General features: G+C 51.8%; 1 protein-coding gene across 4 annotated transcripts in view; it reads left to right on the forward strand.

Moving 5' to 3' along the window:
- TAOK2 (TAO kinase 2) overlaps positions 1 to 23843 on the forward strand; it is a 35742-nt gene that overhangs the window by 7008 nt on the left and 4891 nt on the right. Inside the window, exons 2-19 of one of the 4 annotated variants that reach the window (XM_077314518.1) lie at positions 4607 to 4779; positions 6348 to 6419; positions 6589 to 6690; positions 7592 to 7637; positions 7735 to 7831; positions 8403 to 8516; positions 8698 to 8789; positions 8944 to 9037; positions 9193 to 9274; positions 9989 to 10156; positions 10273 to 10485; positions 11093 to 11221; positions 12013 to 12249; positions 12963 to 13091; positions 14037 to 14240; positions 14921 to 15160; positions 22272 to 22484; positions 23610 to 23792. In XM_077314518.1, the coding sequence (XP_077170633.1) occupies positions 4648 to 4779; positions 6348 to 6419; positions 6589 to 6690; positions 7592 to 7637; positions 7735 to 7831; positions 8403 to 8516; positions 8698 to 8789; positions 8944 to 9037; positions 9193 to 9274; positions 9989 to 10156; positions 10273 to 10485; positions 11093 to 11221; positions 12013 to 12249; positions 12963 to 13091; positions 14037 to 14240; positions 14921 to 15160; positions 22272 to 22484; positions 23610 to 23792 (2547 nt within the window). In that variant the 5' untranslated portion in view covers positions 4607 to 4647. Of the gene's footprint in view, positions 1 to 1290; positions 1435 to 4606; positions 4780 to 6347; positions 6420 to 6588; positions 6691 to 7591; positions 7638 to 7734; positions 7832 to 8402; positions 8517 to 8697; positions 8790 to 8943; positions 9038 to 9192; positions 9275 to 9988; positions 10157 to 10272; positions 10486 to 11092; positions 11222 to 12012; positions 12250 to 12962; positions 13092 to 14036; positions 14241 to 14920; positions 18780 to 22271; positions 22485 to 23609; positions 23793 to 23843 lie in introns of those variants that run through there. The other 3 variants (XM_077314516.1, XM_077314517.1, XM_077314515.1) reach the window with 3 other exon arrangements.

Below are 23843 nucleotides of genomic sequence, written 5' to 3' on the forward strand. Positions count from 1 at the left end.
TCGCGGGCGCGGCCCGATGCAGGGGCGCGGCCCGCGGGCGCGGCCCGGTGTGCGGGCGCGGCTCGATGCGGGGCGCGGCCCGCGGGCGTGGCCCGATGTGCGGGCGCGGCTCGCGGGCGCGGCCCGATGCGGGGGCGCGGCCCGCGGGCGCGGCCGATGCGGGGGCGTGGCCCGCGCGTGGGCGTGGCGCGGGCCGCGGGCCGCGCCCCAATACCCTGCCGGTCCCCAACCTCAGAAAGGTTGGGGACCACTGCCTTAAGCGGCATCCTTCTGTTTGTACAGTTCGGCAAGCACAGAGCTGAATCTGGGAAGTGACCCCGGCCTGCATAATTTACCTGGTTGCCTACAATATTTATGCTGCTTAAGCAAGCAAGCCAAAGCACATGCACTTTGTGTGTGTGTGTGTGTGTGAGAGAGAGAGAGAGAGAGAGAGAGAGAGAGATCAGCTAGATGGATTGGAGGGAATAGCAGCTTCCTATTTTGAAATATGGTCTTCCGGGCACTGCAGGTGGGGAACAGACACTCTACCAGGCCTCTTCCAGTGGTTTCCCTGGCCCTTCTAGCTCCAGTCAGAGTAGTTCAGCAGTGCAATCCACTGCCTAAGGAGGTGGTGTGCTCCCCCTCCTCACTGGCAGTCTTCAAGCAGCGTCTGGACAGATCCTTATCCTGGGTGTTTTAGGCTGACCCCGCATTGAGCAGTTGGACTAGGTGGCCTGTCTGGCCCCTCCCAACTCTACGATTCTATGAACTGTCTCATCTATCGAGGAGGATGTTTCTATGCTGTGTTTGGCATATTGATCTAACCCTTTGTTACTGCGCAGGTGATGGAGGAGTGACATGTATAAATGGCAGTGACATCCTGCTTCCGCTTCCTAGTCGTAGCAGCTGAGTTTGAAGGGATTTTTTTTAAAAAATCGAATTACCTGAGTCATTTACATTTTGTGCTGAGAGCCTGATCTGGTTTTGCACTTCTGCTTTTGCAGCGACACAATTTAGTTTGGCTCCCCCCCCCCCCCCGTGGAAGGATTAGCTGAAGGCGCCTCCCGTGTGCCCCCGCCGCCTTGGTGCTCTCGCTTGACTGTTGCAACCCAAAATCGGGAGCCTGCCCGAGCCCTGCGTTTCTCGGTACGCCTTGAAGGCCTTGACGCTGGCAGCCAGAAACGTTCCCGCCAGGGTTCCCGCCACCAGGCTGCACGGACGCTTGGGATTGTTCCCTGGGAAGCGGCCGAACAATGCAAGGATTTCCTCTTGCCGAGGCGGCCTGCCTGCGCTCTCTCGGTTTCCCTGTTTTTTAGCGGCTTGCTTGGGTGGAGGAGGGGAGCTGCTTCAGTGGCTGCTGCCGGCCCCAGAGGCTGGAGAGGAAGAGCGCTGAACTTAATGGGGTTGGGCCGAGTCCCAAATACTTTGCTTCTAGCACATGCGGCTGAGATGCAGGTAGGTGCCTCGGGGACGGGGAAGGACCTTGGCTTTGGCGTTCCAGGCGTGTGTCCGAGCCTGCTGGATCATGACCTGAAGCGGCCGAACCGGTCCCATTGAGAAAGGGGCCAGGGGTGTTTCCATATGGCAGGGAGCTAGGAGCCTCGTTATGCTACTTGAGGCCCCCGTGGTCTACACATACTGAGCGCACACCACCGTCTTGTGCACTGGGCACATGGGGTGGGTCGGCTGCAGAAGGCACGTCCTTGTGATCAGCGAGGGCGCTAACCTTCCCTGTCGTGCTTCCCACGTGCTCCTGGAGGTAATTCACCTTCTGGGTTTGGTGGAGACAAAATAAAGAACATCCAGCCCGCCTGCATGTAGTTCCTGTGGTCAGGTCTGATTTTTCTGGGGAAGAGGAAGCACTGTAGCTTCCAGCGCTTGTTTAGTCTTTCAGATCCCCAGTTCCCTTTCTCTGTAACCTGGGCCCTTTCATAGGGAAGCAGAGACATGAACTGGGCAACCTTCAAAGGGGGACATTTGTCTGGGCCTGCGGGGGGACTGTGTGTCAGACCCCCTCTTCAGTGCAGGACTTCAGGCTGCCTGTTCAGACCTTCTCAAAGGGCGCTCTGGGTACCTCAAGGCGACCCTTGAGGCCCAGATTGTTGTTTTGTGTCCTTTCGTGGGGGGGGGGGGGGGGCGTTGAAAAATTGTGGTGTTTTCCACTGAGTTGAGGACAGGAGTACGTCTTTCCAGGCAGCTTTAGTCTCTTGATTTCCAGGGTGGGTCTCCCTTCGTTCCCTTGAATCCCCACCAGAAGAACTGTGCAAGATACATTGATGTCATTCCGGCTTGTACCCCCGCCCTGTCCCAAGGGCTCAGAACAGCTAGCAGTGCTGCTTGAACGTGGGCACGTGTCCCTTCCTGGGCTCATGAAAATAGACCTCCCCCCCCCACACACACACACACACATTCCCACAAAAGTGCCAGGGAAGTGCATTAAAATAGAGAACACCACAGCGCAGTTCTTCTGAAGGTGCAGGAGAAGCCCCCAAAAGGGACCACTTCTGCCCATGGCTGCCACTGTGTAAGTAACAGTCCTGATTCTGGAACAAGTGTGTTGAGAGCATGCTTTTGCCTGGTTTCATTTTCCAAAATTCTGTTCACAGGGCACCTGCCTAGTAGCGTGCAGTTGTGTTTGTGGGTCACCAAGCCACATTAGCGTGTGATTGTGTTATCGAGGCTGCGCTTTGTCACTGTGAGCGGCTTCAGTCCCTCTTGTGGGGTCTGTTACTGAGAAAGCAACTTCCATGTGGTTTTTGGTTCCTGTGTTGCTTCCCCTCCCAAATCCTGGACAAGTATCCCAGGTTTGCTCTTTGCCCTTCGCAAAACTCCCTTTAATCTTCTCCCCTTCCCATGACCTTTCTACACTAAACACCAGCCATAGTGAGGGAGTCGAAGCATTCACTCCGGGGTAGACCATTACACAGGTAACACAGGGAGGTAGGGAAAGTCCTGTACTGAGCAGCTCAAAAAGAATCCTATTTCCGCTCTGGAATAGCAGCCCCTCTCTTCGTCTCCCTCACTTTAAGGCCACATTCAGCCACTACAACAAAACTCAATTTGTGACAGCTGTAAGCAAGATGTTTAATTTTTTTTTTTTTTGCTGTACCCCTCCCTTCAAGTGCTGAATGTGACTTAAAGCTTCCCAATTTGGCTGGGAAGCAGAGCTGTGGACATGCCCTCTCGGAGCCCCTCCCCTTCTCACCTCCTCCTGGCCCATCGTTGGCCTTTTTTGGGGGGGGGGGAGTGGCAGGTCGACATGACCCTATGTGGTCACATCACCTGAGAAATGTTTAGCAAATTTTCAAAATGTATAAAAAATTAATCCACTCCCAGCCCTTCCTCAGGGTGTGGCCTGCCCAAGGAGGTCAGGAAGGCTCCCGTAATTCTGTCTTCCCCCAGAAAGTGCAAGACGGTAATGTTCAAAAGGGGATTTTACAAAAGAGATTAGAACTGTAGTGGAACGGCACGCTGGCCTGCTCAGCTGCGAAGATTATCGTGGGTTAGAAGCTGCTTTTACAGCGTTGACTTGACGCCTGTTAATCCACTTTCTGCATTGTTTGCCGTATACTTTGCTTTTGGCTGTTTGTTGCTTGCTCTTGAAGTCTCTAGTCCAAACCCTGTTGCACCCCTGACCTGAATGGGCCAGGCTAGCCTGTTGTCAGGTTCCGGAAGCTCAACTGGGTCAGGCCCAGTCAGTACTTGGAAAGGACACCGCGAAGGAAGTCCCAGGGTGCTAAACCAAGGCAGCTATGGCAAATCACCTCTGGTCTTATTTTGAAAACTTTGAAAACTTCACCGTAAGTTGGCTGTGACTTGCCGGCACTTGCTACCACCTGTCCTAGTATGTGGTCCCTTGGTTGTCTTATGCTGCCTGACTGCATTGCTTTACATCCCGTAAGCCACCCAGAGTCTCAGAAAGGTGGACTGTAAGCAAGAGAAATAACTGGGACAGGAGCCATAATCCTATCATTAAAGCAGCCAGTGGGAAGGGTAGCTGGTGTTGGACAGGGTCACGACAGCCTCAGTTCCGCAGGGCTCGTAAGGCAGCGCTATTCTTGCAGGCCCCTGGATGATCCGCCAGCTTCCCTGTCTCAGTCAGCGACCTACTCAAATGGCCATCTTTCTGATGCGCCCTCTTTCCTGTGAGAGAAAAACAGACAGTTTAATTATTGGTTTCATACTTATAATGTTCTGTATTTGTTTTAAATCTATACTTTGAAGACAAATGTATGTGTTTGTCTCTTACGGCAGAGATGGCCAAACTGTGGCTCTCCAGATGTCTGTGGACTACAGTTCCCACACTGGCAGGGGCTTGTGGGAATTGTAGTCCATGGGCATCTGGAAAGGCACAGTTTGGCCACTCCTGTCCTGTTACAATCCGCTCGAGTCTTACGAAACAGGGCAGAAAATAAACGTATTAACAATCATCATCATCATATTAGAGAAGTTCAGACAGTAACACTGTGAGTTGGAATATCTCGGTTTCCTGCAATGAAGGGAGCATGGGATTGGGACTGGTGCATTTCCTTGCGAAGAACTGGCATCCGTTGGAAGGTAGGCACGTGTAGCTGTGTGTGTCGCCATCTCGGCCAGCTTGCTAACCCCTCCCTCCCTCCCTCTCTAGAAGAAGAGCGAAGGTGAGGCCGAGCCCCCTGCGCCGCCACCATGCCGTCTAATGCCCGGGCTGGCAGCTTGAAGGACCCCGAGGTGGCTGAACTGTTCTTCAAGGATGACCCCGAGAAACTGTTTGTTGACCTGCGGGAGATTGGACACGGCAGCTTTGGAGCGGTCTACTTTGTGAGTGGTGGGGAAGCGGCTGGAGACACTCCAGCGTCTATGCGCGCGTGCACACGCTACTAAACTTGGTCAGAGTCTGCTGCACATCGCATCCATGCTTATCTTCTCACAGTACCATTGTTTCTGACCCTTCTCGCCCTAATCTTCTGTTCTCCATAAGAGTCAGTGTGGCCTAGTGATTTGTGGGCTGGACTCAGGGCCGGAATATCCAGCTTGGAACCCCCTACTCTGCCATGGAGGTTTGCTGGGTGGGGTGGGACCAATTGCACATTCAGCCTGAAAGGATGGGATAAAAGGACGGGGAGGAGGCCGTTGTAAGGCACCCTGGGTCCTATGGGGAAGGCAAATGAAAGACCATTGAGGTAAATGATAAGCAGCATATCTGAGTGTATGCATTTGCTTCATTTATACTTTGCCTTTCTCCCCAATGGGGACCCAAGGCAGCTAACGTTGCCCTCCCTCCTCATGACATCCCCCTCTCCCCTCTCTCCTCATGACAACCTTGTAAGGTGGATCGATGGGTAGCCGTGTTAGTAGGTCTGTAACAGTAGAAAAGAGCAAGATTCCAGCAGCATCCTAAAGCAGGGGCAGTCAACCTGTGGTCCTCCAGATGTTCATGGACTACAATTCCCATGAGCCCCTGCCAGAGAATTGTAGTCCATGAACATCTGGAGGACCACAGGTTGACTACCCCTGTCCTAAAGACTAACCAGATTTGTGACAGGGTAGGAGCCGACTGAAGTCCAGACTAACATGGCTACCCATCTTGATCGGTCTCCTCGGAAGGCCCCCCTAGTTAGCTGAACCAAATGGAAATCTGTCAGTCTTGGGGGTAGGTTAGTGCGTGTGACAGGCCCAAGACCGCCCAGCAAGCTTCTCTTTCAGAACTAGGATCTAAACCAGGGTCTCCTGGGTTTTAGTCCAACGCTCTAAACCAGCCTTTCTCAACCTTTTTTCCCCTGTTGAGAAACCCCTGGAACATTCTTCAGGCTTTGAGAAACCCCGGAAGTGATGTGATCGTGGAGAATACGATTGGGAAGCGGAGCTGTGGACAAGCCCCTCCTCTCTAGGCCCACCATTGGCCATTTGTGTGTTTGTGGGGGGGGGGGCGACATGACCATATATAACAATTTATGTGTAGAGTAATTAACTCCCACCCGTTTGGGAAGCCCAAAGCTGTCAGGAGACCCCAGGGGCTTCACAGAGCCCTGGTTGAGAGAGCCTGTTCCGACCTCTAAACAAAACATTGGCTCCGAGACCAGAGAAATAGGAAGGAGCAGAAGGACTTGCTTCATAACTCGCAGGTGTCGGGTTCCTGCCATTCCCTCTTTCTCTGATCCTTTGCCAGCAGGCAGGTCTCTTTCGTGCCCTCTGGCCACGAGAACTCCTAATTGGCCATGAACTGCGAAATGAGACTCCTCCCTTCCCCTTGACTCCTGTTGCCTTTTCCAAGGTCTGAAAGGAATCCCATTCCTACTCTCACGCTTTCCAGCACCCCCTCCCCAGCTAGCCGCAACTTTCAGCTCCCTCCCGTTCGTCCCTTGCCTGATTCGGTCTCCCTTCTGCAGGCCCGAGACATACGCAACAATGAAGTGGTGGCCATCAAGAAGATGTCCTACAGTGGGAAGCAGTCAAACGAGGTTTGTGCTTAGTCCCTGTCTTTGCACGCCGGAGCAGTCCTGAGCAAGGGTCACCGCCGGCCTCTTGGCGGACCCTGGCTCCCCTGGCCTCCGGGCCAGCTAAACCTCGCCCCGTCACGCTTTCGGCATGGGATTATCCTTGCACAGCTTCCTTTTGTTTGCCTTTCAGAAATGGCAGGACATTATCAAAGAGGTGAAGTTTCTGCAGAAGCTGCGGCACCCGAACACCATCGAGTACAAGGGCTGCTATTTACGGGAGCACACAGCATGGGTAAGAGGAAGGGGAAGCTAATCCTGTGGAGGCAAGCGTTCCGGGAGGATTTCCCAGTCACGGGATAATGGAGCTCTTGAGGAAGTGGATTATGCAGGGGAAACCGGCTTCAGGTTTCCAGGGCCCTCAACAGCAGTGGGCCTCTGTGCTGGGATCAATGAATAAATTAATATTAACGTTAGTTAATTAATTAATTAGACTTATCCAGCTGCTTCTGGAACAGTCGGCTCGTGGCAGCTCCACCATAAAAACCGGTACAATCAATTTCAATAAAATATCGATTTATGGTAAACTATATGGCATTGAGTCTTATAGGTAGCCCTGTTGGTCCGAAGTAGCACAACAAAATCAGAGTCCAGTAGCACCTTTTAGACCAACAAAGATTTATTCAAGGCGTGAGCATGGCTTGAATAAATCTTTGTTGGTCCTAAAGGTGCTACTGGACTCTGATTTTAATATTGCATTGGTTGCTTATACAAATATGTCATCGTCTCTAGCATCATACATGATTTATTGCAATGGGGTATATAGAGGATCAGCCATTGAATGTTAACTGCGTTGGCTTCGAGCCAACGCCCGGCAGAAGAGCTCCGTCTTGCAGGCCCCGCAAAATTGAGATAGTTCCATCAGGGACCTTAGATCTTCTGGGAGCTCATTCCACCAGGTAGGGGCCGGGACTGGTCAAGGAAAGGTGGGCTTCCCTCAGGCCAGGGTCCACCAACCTGTTGGCATTTGAGGAGCAAAAAGCTCTCTGGTGGACTAGGCAGACAGCCCCTCAGATACTTTGGGACAAGACTGCAAATGGAAGTATGTGATGGCTTGGGGGCTGTGTGGGACCGGATGCTTGAGAATCTTCTGCCCGACCCGACTAACTGTTCCCCCTGCCTTCTTACCTCATCAGCTGGTGATGGAATATTGCCTCGGTTCCGCCTCAGACTTGCTGGAAGGTGAGTCTCCGAGGGACAGTAGACAGGAAGAATTCTCATCGTCCTTTTCTTCCTTATCTGTGTCATCTTCTCTCTTTCTCCTTTCCCCCCCCCCCAGTGCACAAGAAGCCTCTGCAGGAGGTGGAGATTGCAGCCATAACGCACGGTGCTCTGCAGGGGCTGGCGTACCTGCATTCCCACAACATGATCCACAGGTGAGATCAGCTGCTGTGGTCCATCTGGCCATATTCCCCTGAGTGTGATGGAAGGAAGGAATGCGGGAGGCCAGGAGAATGGCTGGGTCCCTGTCCTGCACCTTAGGAGCCATTCTGTCACCTCCGTGCTGGTAGTTCTATGCACGAGCTGGAGAGCTTGGAGAGAGCCGTTAGAAACGTCCGCTTGAGTCTAGCGATGGGCAAGTGGAAACATAAGCCCATTTTATTCTGTAAGTCGCCCCGAGCCAACTTGTCAGGAGGGGCGGGATATAAATTTAATAATAGATAAATAAAAATAAATAAAGCTGTTCTGACCAAGCAGTAAAATCAAGGCTCTCTCAGCCTCACCTCCCTCGCAGAGTGTCTGTTGTGGGGAGAGGAAAGGGAAGGTGACTGTAAGGCGCTTTGAGACTCCTTCGGGTAGAGAAAAGCAGCATATAAGAATCAACTCTTCTTCCCCATCTGTTGCCATGACTCCGCTCTCCTCCTCCTTGTTGGGGCTTTGTGGGCTGCCTTTCTTCCTGCCCCCGGTGGCCCCTGCAGTTTTCAAGCGTCAGCCTGTCTTTTGCAGAGATGTGAAAGCCGGGAATATCCTGCTGACTGAGCCAGGCCAGGTGAAGCTGGGGGACTTTGGCTCTGCCTCCATCATTGCCCCCGCAAACTCCTTTGTCGGCACCCCGTACTGGTGAGTGGAGGGGACCACAATTGGCATTCACCTGGGAGGACAGGCAGGGAAGGGATGTGGCAGGAAGCATGGCAGGAGGCATTGCAGTCTTCTCACCAGGGATTGGGCAGGGGGATTGGACGGCGGGGAGCCTGTTCTTAAAGCTGCAGCCTCACACTGTTTTGCTCCGGACTCTTTCCAGGATGGCTCCCGAGGTGATCCTAGCCATGGACGAGGGGCAGTATGACGGGAAGGTGGATGTCTGGTCACTTGGCATCACGTGCATTGAACTCGGTAGGGCATGGTTGTCTGGGCGGCGGCGGGGGGGGGGGGGTGGCGTGCTCTGGGGAAGCTCCCTTGTCCAACTTGGAGCCGCTCGGGCATGCTGAGTGCGGAGGAAGCCAGAAGGTGAACATCCAGCCCTGATGCCATTTTTCCTTTCTTCCAGCGGAGCGGAAACCACCCCTCTTTAACATGAATGCTATGAGTGCCTTATACCACATCGCCCAGAATGACTCCCCACTGCTTCAGTCCAGCCACTGGTAAAGGGGCCCTCCAAAGGTCACGGCTTAGGGAAGAGTGGGGAGGAATTGGGGCCTAGTGAATTTAAAACCTGAAGGAGTAGGGGAGAAAAGTCAGCAAGGCCAGGATTTCAAAGGAAGCCGAGCTCCTGACTTTCTTCTCCTGCTTCGCCCAGGTCTGAATATTTCCGGAACTTTGTGGATTCGTGCCTGCAGAAGATCCCCCAGGACCGCCCAACCTCTGACGTGCTGCTCAAGGTACAGCCCCGCCAAACCGCAACCGGGGGAATTGGGCAGGTGTCCTGCCCCTCACTCTTCCCTGTGTTGCCTAAACTGGATTCGCGGCACAATCCCAGCTGTGGCAGAATGCACGGGGGCTAAGACCCCGGGGCATGCCTTGTGATTCTTGTGGGTCCAAACTTTGCGGGGAGGGGACACAATGCTGTATTCTTTTATCTACAAAATAATTCTGCAGAGTAGAAAATTGCGAGTGGAGATTGCTGGCCAGTGCAGTGTCATGGCAGTAGTGGGCTGTACTCTGGAGAACGGGGTTTGGTTTCCCACTCCTCCACATGCAGCCAGTGGGGTGGCCTTGGGCCAGTCGCGGTGCTCTCAGAGCTGTTCTTGCAGAGCAGTTCTCTCAGAACTCTCCCTCAGCCCCACCTGCCTTCCAGGGTGTCTGTTGTGGGGAGAAGAAGGGAAGGCAACTGTAAGCTGCTTGGGACTCCTTCAGGTAGTGGAAACCAGGGTATAAATACCAATTTTTCTTTTGCTTCTTTCCCAAGTATTTACAGTCCTTTTCCTTTCCCTCGTTTGCCCAAGGTAGCCGAGAGTGTGCCCTGTGCCTTAGCAAACCCAGATTTCGCTCATGGCAGACTATTTCTATGTGAATGACTCGCTGTGAAGATTTTTTTCCCAGCCCACTGCCCCCCCAACCATACTCTTTGTTTCTCCCCCCCCCCCCCCCAATAGCATCGCTTCCTCTTGCGGGAACGGCCCCAGACCGTCATCATGGACCTGATCCAGCGAACCAAGGACGCTGTGCGGGAGCTGGACAACCTGCAGTACCGCAAGATGAAGAAAATCCTTTTCCAGGAAGCGCAGAACGGCCCCAACGCGGAAGCTCCGGAAGAGGAGGAGGTGAGGACTGGCGCCCTGCGAACGCCCAGGGGTGCCTTGCCCCAAACGACAGCTCCCTCTGCGCCCCCCCCCCCCGGTCGAGGGCGGTTCCGGACCTCCTTATCTCTTCCCTGTAGGAGGTGGAGCAGTTCCTCCACCGGACAGGCACCGTCAACAGCATGGAGAGCAGCCACTCAGTGCCCAGCATGTCGATCAGCGCCAGCAGCCAGAGCAGCAGCGTCAACAGCCTGGCCGACGCTTCCGACGACGACGACGGAGCGGAGATCGCCATGATGCAGGAAGGCGAGCACACCGTCACCTCTAACAGCTCTGTTATCCATCGCCTCCCGGTACGGCGCCCCAGTGCCTCCCGCACAGGGCTCCAGAGTGGCGGATAGGGGGCGGGGCCTGAAAGCTAAGGGCACTTGGGGTCTTCGAAGCAGGGGTCTCTGCCGTCTCCGGCTGCAGCGGAAGACCAGATCGATCTGCCGAAGTGACGGGTTTTTCTCTTCACTTCCCCACTCCAAGTTCCGGATGCTAGGGATGTAGTTTTGGGTTCTAGGAGTATGGCTGTTATATCCTGATTTGAGTGAGGCATTGTCTTTTTGTCACTTGTCTTCCACCTTCCCTCTGTGTTTCTGCCCAGGCCAAACATACCTGTTCTCCCCCCTGATCTTTTCCAACCTGTCTGCATCACCTTGCTGTGGTGCCTAGAGATGATCACAGCATTCCACGGGAAGCTTTAACTTCCGGAGTCCCGGAGACTGCATTTTCAGTCCCTAACTTCCTGTCCTTAACATGCAGATGCTCATCTTCAGCTTGGGATAGTCAATGTAACCCCCAAATACTTCCCGGAATTTCTCTCGGCTGACTAGTTGGCTCACCCATTTTAATATGAGATGGGTGTCGGAAACCAAAGGATTGCTGCCACTTATCTCCTGTCCCGGTGTCCTGCAGGGTCACGACAACCTCTACGATGACCCATACCAGCCAGAGATGGAGCCCCAGAGTTCATCATCAGCTGCCCGACGCCGTGCCTACTGTCGCAATAGAGACCACTTCGCCACCATCCGTACAGCTTCCCTGGTGAGTGGAGATTGGAGTCCTGCTTCAACGGAATGAGCTTCAGTCTTTGTTGCCCTTAGCCCTTGTCTGAACGCTGCAGGGAGTGCAGGGCTGAGGAACGATCTTCTAGACGAGGAAGTGTTGCTGCAGTTCTGCTAGATCTGTCAGTAAAATTCTTTGCTGGTTAGACTGAGAATCCAGTGGGATGTAGCACTGCAGCACACAGGGGTGAGCGAAAAAGCAGCAGAAGATACAGACGTAGAAAGTGGAAGGCATACTCATGGCATATTCATGGACCAAAGGACCTGTTATTGGTCTCAGATACTTAATATGGTTCTCTTCCATTTAGAATCTGATCTATCAAGACAGTTGATTGGTTTAGACCACCCATCTCTGGCAACAGTCTCTGGGGGCTAAGCATACAGATATGGTTTTAAAATCTAATGTATTCTTTAAAATGTATAAACGTTCCGGGTTCTTAGATATGCCCTCGTGTTCCAAGGGGTGGAGGTGGGGAACATGAGAGCGCGAGAGAGAAGCCAAGGTTTTGTCTTCTCCATCAGTGGAGGAAGGTATCCTGAAATGGGCCTCTCAGCCAGAGAACTTTGACCTCACTGATGACCTTGATGCTTTTTGTTCGTCTGTTTCTCTGGCGATGGTGGGGCCACCCTTCCGCATGCCTAGCAGAAGCCCTGCCATGGAACTATACCCTCCTCCCTTCCTCGTATACAAAAAAAACCCCAACCCTGTCCAGTTCCCGCCTGCTGTCGCTCAGAATGCAGGTAAGCAAAGAAATTCCTGGCCCTCTGCAGGTGACGCGCCAGATTCAGGAGCACGAACAAGACTCGGCACTGCGGGACCAGATGAGCGGCTACAAGCGGATGCGGCGCCAGCACCAAAAGCAGCTGCTGGCGCTGGAGAACAAGCTGCGGGCCGAGCTGGATGAGCACCAGCTGCGCCTCGACAAGGAGCTGGAGGCCCACCGCAACAACTTCTCTGCAGAGGCCGAGAAACTGGCCAAGAAGCATCAGGCGATATTCGAGAAGGAGGTGAGCAGAGGGGACCCGCGCAGGAGGAGTCGGGCATAGAGGGGTTGTGGCGGGATCTGTAAGGAGGCGCGACAGGAGGCAGAGAGCCTCAGGCCTCCCGGGGCAAGGAGGAGGAGCTCCAGGCAGGTTGTGGGGTATCTGCGGATTTAGCCCCAGTAGTGCTGTCCTGACCGAGCAGTAATACCAGGGCTCTCTCAGCCTCACCTCCCTCACAGGGTGTCTGTTGTGGGGAGAGGAAAGGGAAGGTGAATGTAAGCTGCTTTGAGTCTCCTTTGGGCAGAAAAAAGTGGCATATAAGAACCAACTCTTCTTCTTCTATTGTCTTAAACTTTGGCTCCCCTGGTTTGACTTTTGTTTCCTGCACCAGCTGGCTTGTTTTTAGAAAATCATTTCCTCTCTAAAACCTGGTGAATTGTATACAAACCAATAAAACAATAGCATTAAATAGCATAGGATCTGTGCAAGGTACTGAAGCTCCTCTCCACTGGGAAGCTCTCCCCAACCTCTCCCCCCCCCCCCATTCCCATGGCTTTCCTTGTGAGCCTGTCTCCACCAACATAAGGCCTAGAAACCTTTTGGCTAAATTACCGAGACTAAAACGATTTGCTGGTTGCTCAACTTTCTAGACTTATTTGGAGTTGCAGAATCTGTGCAGGACTGGGCAATCTCCTGCTCATCCGTTGTTCCTTTGGGGACCACATTTCTTTCTGCAGGCCAAAGCTGCCCTGGCCGAGGAGAAGAAATTCCAGCAGCACATCTTGGGCCAGCAGAAGAAGGAACTGGGCAACTTGCTGGAATCCCAGAAGCGCCAGTATAAGCTACGCAAGGAACAGCTCAAAGAGGTAGCGCCTGTGTGGTGTTAACGGTTAGCCCTGCTTAGCTTCGAGATCTGACGGCCTTGGGCTTCCTTGGGCTCTCCAGGACAGTCCATAGTGCAAAAAAAGGTCCGGAAGAGATTCTGGGGCAGATGTAGCACTCCTGCCATCTTCAAAGTGTAGAATATTCAGCATCTAACATTTAACAGTTCCCATTAAAATATAAACAATCAAATCAGTGACTTTGTCACGGAGTTCTCTCACTCACCGGCTTTTCTGGCCAGATGTGACTGTTGCAGTACCTCTTCCTTGCACGTAACAGTAACCCGGACAGGGCTTCTGAATGATATATATGAACACGCTGATAATACTGTTCCTCAGCTGCAAGCAGCCTGCGCACGTCAGATCATCTGCCATGGAGCTTCCATCTCAGTCTCTATCTGACACTTGCAGGTAGCCCCTTGAACCGTTCCCCAAACTTTCATCCATCATCACCACATAGACCAGGGGTAGTCAAACTGCGGCCCTCCAGATGTTCGTGGACTACAATTCCCAGGAGCCCCTGCCAGCATTCGCTGGCAGGGGCTCCTGGGAATTGTAGTCCACGGACATCTGGAGGGCCGCAGTTTGACTACCCCTGACATAGAACTTAGTTTCTTCCGTCTCTCATCCAGGAGGATTGGTGCTCTGCTCTTAGGCTGCCCCCCCTTAGCCACTGTTCGGCAATTCCTCGCTCAGATTGAAGGGGAGCAATTTGGACAAGCTCAGCTATTGCTCACGGAGAGGATCCCTCGTCTCACTTTTCTGCCCCTTGCTTCTTTTTAAAGCTCGTGCTTGTAAAAGTGACACTTAAGTGTTCACCACATGTAGCCTTTGCTAGTCTCTCCTTCACGGGCGCAGGGAGATCCTCTTCCCTGACATAACGGCAGCCGGCTTCGCACATCTGACCGCCCGCTCTCGTTTGCCTCCCAGGAGCTGCAGGAGAACCAGAGCACGCCCAAGCGGGAGAAGCAGGAGTGGCTGCTGAGGCAGAAGGAGAACATGCAGCACTACCAGGCTGAGGAAGAAGCCAACCTCCTGCGCCGCCAGAGGCAATACTTTGAGCTGCAGTGCCGCCAGTACAAGCGCAAGATGCTGCTCGCCCGCCACAACCTGGACCAAGACCTGCTGCGAGAGGTGGGGACTGAAAGGCCGGGGCCACAGGAGGAGGGGGGGGGGTTGGAGCATATCCCACCAGGCGAGGAGCATATCCCACTTTCTTCAGTTGCCCTTTCGGGTGGTTGAGGATGCCATAACCTCGGTAGAATTGGAACCAGCAGCCGCAGTTTGGGTGGCACTTGTGGGTGGGGGGATGAGGAAGTTTGGGGGAGGGATCGGACACTAGGAGTGGGGTAACACGGTGTCGTGATGGGCATTGTCCAGACACTTTCAAGCTCTTTTCGTAGTAGAAATTAGCTTCCTCTATGTATTTCTTTAAAAATATTAATGGATTTGGAAAATGTGTCTATGCCAGGGGTGGCCAAACTGTGGCTCTCCAGAAGTGCATGGACTACAATTCCCATAAGCCCTTGCCCGCACGTGACCACCCCTGGTCTGTGCTGTCTCTGTGGAGGCCTGCTCTGGGGGAAGGAGGTTCCCAGTATGCCAAATCTTGCCTCCCGTGCCAGATTCTTTCCATAAAATTGCAGCCCCTGACACTGGGACAGCGCAAAGTGCAGCAGCAGCCGCATGGTTCTTCTCAGGCCAGTAAGAAAAATGTACCCATTGGAAGCGTTTAGATTAAACCCAGAGGATAAGCAGGGTCAACCTTCACGGCTTCGTTCCTTCTGACGCTTCTCTGTTCTCGGCTTCTTCAGGAGCTGAACAAAAAGCAGACGCAGAAGGATCTGGAATGCGCCATGCTGCTGCGCCAGCACGAGTCCACCCAGGAGCTGGAATTCCGCCACCTGCACACTGTCCAGCGCACCCGCACGGAGCTGACCCGCCTGCAGCACCAGACAGAGCTCTCCAATCAGCTGGAGTACAACAAGCGCCGCGAACAGGAGCTCCGCCAGAAACATGCCATGGAGGTCCGGCAGCAGCCCAAGAGCCTCAAAGTAGGTGCTACCTACACACCGCCTTGCCACCAGTGTTGCCCTGAAGGGCAGGATGTGGGGGTTCTGGAGCCAGAACAGGGGCACCCGGGGGTCTTAGGCATGGACAGACGCGAGGCTGGAGGTTTAGCGTCCCTCCAGGAACAGCAGGGCAGGCCACATCCAGATGCTTACGAGACTGGGGGTCAAAAACTTTGGGGGGATGCGGAATTGGAATGTGTGCACGGCGGGCACCTAGACCCAGGAGGACGCGAAGCCGCTGTTCTGGAGACAGGCAGCCCGTTTTACGATGCTCTGGGTCAATGCGAACACGCTAGAGAGGTTCTGGAGCCCACCCAGGGCGGTGCTGACGTAGCAGGCTCCAGGATCTCACGTCCCGATCTCGTAAGGAAGTGTGCCTTGGAAGCTGAGGTGCCGGAGCCAAAGGAAGAGTCCCCCGAGCAGGGGGCTGCAGAGTACGGGCTTGATGAGGATGACTTGGAGGTGGAAGCAGAGGGTCTTGAACTAGACTGGTTGCAGGCGAGGGGTCTAGATCCGGGCGAGCAGAGCAGGGCGATTTTGGTGTCGGGATCAAGGCGTTCCGGAGACGTAGGGCACGATTGGCAATGCCTGGCAGATGGCACTCCAGAGAGTGAGGAGGCTGTGGTTGCGGGACCGAGGCAGAGTTGCCTCGGGCTGGACAGGGATGACAGCGAAGGTCTAGATCTCCGTAGTCGAGAAGGCCAGGCCCTCGGTTTCCCTGGGGCGAGTCTGAAGCAGCTGGAGATCTATGAGGAGGGACCTGGGGATCGAGGACTAATGCCAAAATTCCTCGAGGGGGTGGACCAATACGGAGAAGGGGTGGAGTTTCCGTCCACCACCCGGGGATGCCCAGGTATCCCCGAGCCTGATGGGCAAGAAGCCGATCAGCTGGATCCGTTTGGATGCGAAGCTCTCTTGTACCCTAATTCCTTATCTCCCATCTTGGAAGAGGGGGCCCTCCGAGGCCCTGCGGACGGCTGTCCATCCCCTGAAGATTCCTACAGTCAGCAGTGCGCCGCCAAAGCCCGCTCTATCCCCCCTCCAGTGGCCGCTGTTCTGCCTCACGTCCTCTGTGTGGCCTTGGCCCTGTTGGTCTCCGCCTATCCATGCGCCCTGACTCTCCTCCTGCTTCTAGCTGCTCTGTGGGCCCAGGGTGGAGGGTTTCAGGACATTCTTCTGGCCCTCGAAGGAGCGCTGGTGGGCCTGGGGGTCACCTACACTCTGCTGCACTCCGTCTTCCTCCTCTCCGGAGCCTCCTTCCTACTCCTGGCCAAAATGGCCGGGGCAGTAGGGGTGGTCGGCCTGAGTGCCAACAGGGGGCGTCTCTACGTTCCCGTCATCCTCCTGGCTTCCTATCTTTTAGCCTCCCCCTGGCTCTTCCTTCCCCTCTACCTGTCGGGAGCAATGGCGAGGCGCAGCCTGAGAGGATTCCCCCGCCGCGCCCGGCGCTTCTGGCTCCTCGTTCTGCTGCGTCTCCCCCGCCCGGCTTTCCGCATCCTTCAGCACCTGGGGCTGGTCAGCGAACGGGGCCTGTTCCGCCTCTTCCCCAAGACCAACAAAGGGGGCTTCCGCAGCCGCATTCCCGTGCTGTCCCGCCAGCGCCTGCCGCCGCTTCCCTGGCACCGCAAGGCCACCGCCCTCCTCGCCAAACCCGTCCGTCAGCTCAACAAGCTGCTGACCGAGGTGATCTGTGCCCAGTTGCCCCCGGCAGCCCTGCACTGCCTCAAGGGGCTGCGTGTCCTGCGGGAGGAGAGGCCCAGCCGTATCCCACGCCTGGCAGCGCGGGCAGCCACACCGAGAGGCCGTTCCAGGGGGTCCGCCAGGCTGAGCAGTAGGAGAAGTCGGGGGCAGGCAGCGCAACAGGCCCGGAGACCGTGGAGATAAGCACCCCTCGGTGGGGTGCTCGGGAGGGGCAGCCGTGCAGTGACTTGCCTGACCCGATTCTAAAACTGTGAAATGACTCTTTGGCCAGTTCCAGTGAAGCCTGTGCGTGGCAAAAACACAGTTTGGGCAGGGCCAGCCGGTGTTGACTCCCAAAGTTGCTACTTACCCTGCATGGTGCAGTGTTGGGGGGGGGGGGTTTGCCAGTAATGGGCAAGAAAAGATGAGCCACTGAAAGAAGCCAAATGGAAGTCTTAATGCCAAGCCCCCCCCCCTCCCCAGGAAGGGGAATACTTTTTTGGGGGGGTTGTATTTGGGCGGGTGGGAAAAACATGCCAGCTCCTTGGGGTCTTTTTTACAGATTGGGGGAGGAGTGAGGCATTGTTGTGTGTTCATTATCCTAACGAGGAAAGAGTCACCTGACGTCCTGAAGAGTGGCCAGGGGGTGGGTGGGCTGGCTTGGTCTCCGCCCACTTAAATGACTTATTCTAATAGGGGGGAGGAGATGAGAAGGCGGTGAAACTGGGGCATTTATCCGGGTGCCCATTCGTTGCCCTCTGTCCTCAAAGGATCCACATTAGAATCCCTATCTGCTCCTCCCCCCTTCCCCGCCGTATTCCACATAATACTGCCCCTTGTTTCATTTGGTAGGGAAATGTATAAGACTAAGGGCACTTGTATTTTAAGAACTTGGACACTTTCCAGTTCCTGAGGGGTTAATCAGGTCTGGGTGATTCTTTCGCCGTTCCCATATATATATATATATATTATACATTTTATAAATATATATATTTATCATTTTCCACCCTATTTGTAATATACCTTTCACTTCATTTTTTTTTGTTTTGCCTTGAATGTATATATTTCAACCTGACCATGTTTGTGTATGTTCGTGACCTTTTTTTTTTGTAAATTTTATATCAAACCATTTTTTTTTTTTTGTGGGGAAGAGGAAGGGAAGCTAATGCGGAGATGTATATTTTTATAATTTGACTGAAAATGGGAGAAATCCACTAAATATGCAGTTGCTCACTTTAAAGCACAGTGGGCAAGCTAGTATTTGCTTTTATGTGGTTGAAAATGAGAAACTTGAACACCACGTGTTGCGAATTGGGGCGGGGAGAAGCTGCATTTTTCTTTTCTTTGAGGCGATTTCCGATTTAGGAAAGCTGTCAGAAAATATAAGATACCTTACATTGTATTAATGTCACTTGCATTCAGTATTTCTGAGCCGAACAATACTTTTCTGCCAGATATAAATTGGGGCTGAATTTCTGCTATCCAGAGCTGCCCCCGAAAAATCCCCAAAATACTCAAGCTTTTTGGGATGGCGGGATAGTTGAATTTAAAGGGCATTTAAAGGGTTTGCAGACCGTGTTTGCAGAAGGCATTTAAAGGGACTGTGCTCCCTTTAAATGCCTTTTCCCCCATTCCATTGAAAGCAATGGAGGATGGGGGCACCTTCTTTGGGGGCCCTTAGAATTAGAGGCCCTCACAATCTTTTTGTAACAGGTGAAATGCATATTGGTGCCTCTCCCTCCAAAAACAGCCTCAATAGATCTCCAGATACCTCTGGACTGATTCTAAATTATACCCTATGAGAACCATTGACTATAATGGTCCCCATCAGGCATTATAGAGGCAAAAAAAATCGGTTTTCACAGATTGTTTTTTATTCAGTATACTCAGAAAAGACCTTAAATTTGTTCACCCCCCCCCCCCCCAAAAAAAACTTTGCTGCCTATCTGCCTGGAATTCTCACACTTTGCATGTCAAGAAACACTTTATCTGTCAGAATTGGAAAGTATTGGAATTGCAAGTAACTGAAGATGAAATTTTAGATTCTCTTTACAGGATTATGTGCAAAGAGGCCCTGAATTGCTTTAGCTGAGGCCTAGAGCTTCTGGATTCCCCCCCCCCTTTATCGTGAGATGGTGGCTGCAGAAGCTTTCTCCTTAGATGGCTTCTCTTTCCATGCAAGCAGCAGCCATGTCGAAGAATTCCGTGTAACCCCCAAAGCCTCCTGAGTGCCTGTGCTGATTGCAGTCCTGCCTGTTAAAAGTGTTACTGAACAAATTTTCTTTCTAATCAGGCAAGCGTCAAAACACTAAAGAACAGACTGCTGCATAACTAGTCTGTGACTGGAATTGCTTTTTATTTTTAGAATATACGTATGCTTTTATTTCCTGTGTTATTTATAGCTAATGCACTAACAAATTGGCAAAAAAAATTGCTAATTTACTTTTTTTTTTTTTTTACCCCAAATGATAAAATCCTGCAAGTTTTCAGAGAGTGACAGGCATAGCTAGGGGCTTTTTGGGGGGAGGAGAGGGGTTGCTTCCCTTCTTTTTCATTCTTTGTCTGTTAAACACCTCAAGACCCTGATCCGAATAGTAAAATCACAAGGAACCTATTTTCTGCATATCTGATTGCCAATTTATTTTTCTTTCCCATTTATATCTGTTTGTTTTCATAGCTTTTATTAATCCAACAGTGTTATCACGTGTTTTTTAACCTTTCTGAGGTTGTCCCTTTAGTTTTTATTCCCTTTTATTCATCCATTATTATGTGTTCCTGGATTGTAGATCCATTAGTGCATTTGGCACACCATTGGATTTCTCCCCTTTTTGGTTCACCTGTGTTCTTTTATTTATTCCAGTTTTGTTTCTCCATGGACCTTTTTTAGCATTCCTCTGACCATTGGGCCATATTTGTTCTCAGTACTGGTTCTGTTTTGTCCATTCAATAGTGTACTTGTATTTCTCTCCTCCTCCCTCCCCCCCCCCCCATTTTTTTTAAGTTGTGGTTTTGCCTCGCCTTCTTGCCTATTTTTACAAAATTCTATTAAATATTTTTTAATTTATTTCTCCCATTTTGAGGGGGCAGGTGTTTTTAAATTTGTGGTTTATTTATTTCTCCCTTCCGTGTTTGTGGATGCATGTGAAATTTTGAAGAGCAAAACAAATAATAATAATAAAAAGAAAAAAAAATTCTGCACCACAATGCACCACTGCTGTATTCTGAGTTTTGAGTTTGATTTGGTTCATTTCTGACAGTTTTAATACAAGGGGGCACTGTGTAAGCTTAGGCGCTGGGCCATGAGTCTGTTTTCACCCCCACCCCAATATGACTCCCCCACACATTCTCCCACACACCCCACTGGCAGATTTAAATTATTGAGAATCTGTCTTTTAGCACCTAAATGGGAGATGTGATGGCTTTTCTTTTCTATGTGCCGTCAGTGAAGGTAATTTCAGAGGATGCCCATATTGGACTGTAACAGAGCAGCTTGATTGGAGTCCAGCAGCTCCTTTGAAATCAACAAGATTTTGGAAGTTATCAGCTTTTCAGAGTCAAAGTTCCCTTTGGTATCTCACAGATGGAGTCTTAACTCTCAAAAACCTTCACCCTGGAAATCCTGTTGGTTTCTAAAGGGTTCCAAGTTCAAATGCAGCTACCTGCTTTGAGTTTTACTTCACTTTCTGAACAAGCCCTCCACCACAACTCTCTGCACTCGCGAAAGCTAGAATGTCCGTAAAAGCATTGAAAACATAAGTGCAGGAATTAAGGAAATCAGTTGGCAGATTTTCTTGTCCCACCCCCCCCCACCCCCCCATGCTTTTCTTAATTTTTTCAACACTGAGGGCCCACTCCACACACACAGCCTGACTCCTGAATCCAAGAGGAAATAAATAAGCTTGGAATCCAAGTGACACTGACCCTCTCATTGGTTCAGGCCTATTAAAAAGAGCATTGAAAAAGCATTCATTTCACAGAATCATCAAGTTGGAAGGGGGCATCCTGACCACCTAGACCAACCCCCTGCTCAGTGCAGGATCAGCCTAAAACATCCAAGGTAATCTGTCCAGCCACTGCTTGAAGACTGCCAGGGAGGGGGAGCTCTCCACCTCCTTAGGCAGCCCATTCCACTGCTGAACTACTCTGAATTTTTCCCCCCTGGTATTTAGCTGGTTTAAACCTCCTCTGCTGTTGACAGGAACCCCTCCCTGCCCTCCAAGTGACAACCTCTCAGATACTTAAAAGAGAGCAATCGTGTCCCCTCTCAACCTTCTCTTCTCCAGACTGAACATTCCCAATTCTTTCCTTGGGCTTTCATAAGAATATTCTGAGCAGCAGCTCAGCTTGGTTAAGAAGTCTGCCACAGGGAGCAGAATTTTGGGGCGGCATTAAACATATCCACGGATCACGTGTGGCACACTGGCATGAAACAGAGCCACTTCCTTGTTTGTTGTGAGGCTTTATGCCAGACTCCCTTCTCTCCACCTCAGTGGGGGAGCAGGAGGAAGGATTTGAGTTCTTTTGCCACTGGCACCAAATTCTCTAGGGCTAGCCTTTCATCTCCTCGAACCCCAGAAAAATGGCATACACTGCATTACTGCAAAACCTGCATGAACATCCCTTTCCAGATTTTATGCTGATGTGGGGGAAGGACACATTAAACACCATGTGGGTCGGTGAACTTCTGCCATCCCTCTGGGGGGGGGGGGGGAGGTCTCCTCCTGAAAACTTTGAGTTTTTGCTGGTGCCAGCTGAGAAAATCTGAGGTTGCAGTTTTTTAAGCCTGACCGCTGTGTGCGGCCATCTCAGCTCCTCCTCCTCTCCCTCCTTATTTTATAAAGGTATCTGACACCATTCTTTTCCTGCCCAATCTTCAAAATTTTAAACCTCTGACAGGCCAGCCCCGGAGCTGAGGTTTTGATCAGAGACTCCAGCACCTTCTGTCCTACACCAAACCAAGAGTCAGTTAATACATTTTTATATTTAAAAAAAAATTGCTAAAAAGTTATTGGGTGATATGACCGTATATGGTCCCATTGGCCTGCCTTCCCTCCCAAAACGGCCAATGATGGGCCTGGAGGGGGTGGGAAGGGGAGGGGCTCTACTTCCCAACTTTATTCTGCACGATTGTGTCACTTCTGGGGTTTCTCAAAGCCGGAAGAACGTTTCAGGGGTTTCCCGATGGTAAAAATGTTGAGAAAGGCTGGGCCCCCACCAAAGCCCCTTCCTGGTGGGAGTCGTTTGTCTAACACGTGCTCCTGTCTCTTTTTTCTCTCTCTGTCTTTCTCTCCCCCCTCTTCCTGGCTATCCCCTCTTCCTTTTCTCATTCTCTTGTCCCTTCGCCATCCTCCTCCGGTCTCTCGGGCTCGTCCTGTGTTTTGTCTCCCTCTCCTCTTTCCTCGACCCCCTCCAGTCCAAGGAACTGCAAATCAAAAAGCAGTTCCAGGACACCTGCAAGATCCAGACGCGGCAGTACAAGGCCCTCCGCAACCATCTCTTGGAGACCACCCCGAAGAGCGAGCACAAGGGCATCCTCAAACGCCTGAAGGACGAGCAGACCCGCAAACTGGCCATCCTCGCCGAGCAGTATGACCACAGCATCAACGAGATGCTCTCCACGCAGGCTGTAGGTACCCCTCTGGTGGGCGGGGCGGGCGGCTGGGGAGGAGTGGCCCGTTGCAACCCAGAAGGATTATTTGCGCCGAGCGAGCAGCGCCCAGCAAACTTGTTTGGACTGACAAGGGGACCCAGCAGAGGAATTTGGTAAGTGGCTCTTTTCAGTCGTAGTGCTGGGCCAGTTCCATCCTGCTTGATCCCTCTTGCCTCCCAAAGAATCCTGGGAATGTTGTTTTATTTGTTATTAAATTTATAACCCGCTGCAATCAGTCCTGCCGTCTTGGAGCAGTTCACAACGCTCAATAAACACAGATAATGGTTAAAATGTTAAAATAGTTAAACCATTGGTGAAATGAGGGTTTCAGTTTCCACCTTGGAAACAGACGGGTAGCTTATTTATTTTATTTTCCTTACTGATTTTTATATTGCTCTAGCAAGTCAACTTGATTGAGGTTGAAGCTAGATGGGAGAATCAGTCCCCTCCTGTTTTGTTTCTGAAATGCCTCTGCAGGATCCAAACTATGGTGTGTTGGGTCTTAAAAATGACCCCCGTCTTGCTACCCCTGGTGGGTTTCAGACTGCTACAGCAACCAGAAATACAACAATTTAGTTTATGATGTTTTTAGACCACCCTCCCAGCAAGCTGGCTCAGGGCAGTGGACAAAAAGACAATCAAGTACACAATGACAACTGATAAGACTTAAATTCAAAATTAATTTAAAGAAATAGTGGCAGGCTAAAACAAGTCCAAACAGCAACAATACTGCCCTAAAATATCTGTGGCGGGTGTTGAATTCTCCCAGAAATTCAGGATGATTTGTCAGTGGATCAAAACATAAATAGGTGGACAGGTTAGTGGACAGGGAAATCTTTCCCAGCCTCGGAGTGGGGAAAGTCATGCTGCTGTGAAAATACCAAGGAGCCCTAGCAGGCAGAAGCTGTATTCCTTGTTTATATATAATATATTATTATAGTTTTAAAAACTTGGCATCATCCTAGTGTTAGCGTTCCAAAGCAGGACACGTTTTTGCAATTCAGGAGCAAAGAAGAGCTCTCCCATTGCAAATCGAACCCGGGGGATCAGCTCTGTGGCTTTGTCCCTGGTGCTTATCTTCTCTTGTTTCTCCACCCCCAGCTGCGGTTGGATGAGACGCAGGAGGCGGAGTACCAGGTCCTAAGGATGCAGCTGCAACAGGAGCTGGAGCTGCTGAACGCTTACCAGAGCAAGATCAAGATCCATACCGAGGCACAGCACGAACGAGAAATCAAAGAGCTTGAACAGCGTGTATCCATCCGCCGAGCACTGCTAGAGCAAAGAGTGCGTATCTTTCCCTCAAAAAGTTCCAGCAATCTTGATTCCTTCCCCTGG

Source organism: Paroedura picta, chromosome 16, assembly GCF_049243985.1.
Source record: "Paroedura picta isolate Pp20150507F chromosome 16, Ppicta_v3.0, whole genome shotgun sequence".
Lineage (NCBI taxonomy): Eukaryota > Metazoa > Chordata > Lepidosauria > Squamata > Gekkonidae > Paroedura > Paroedura picta.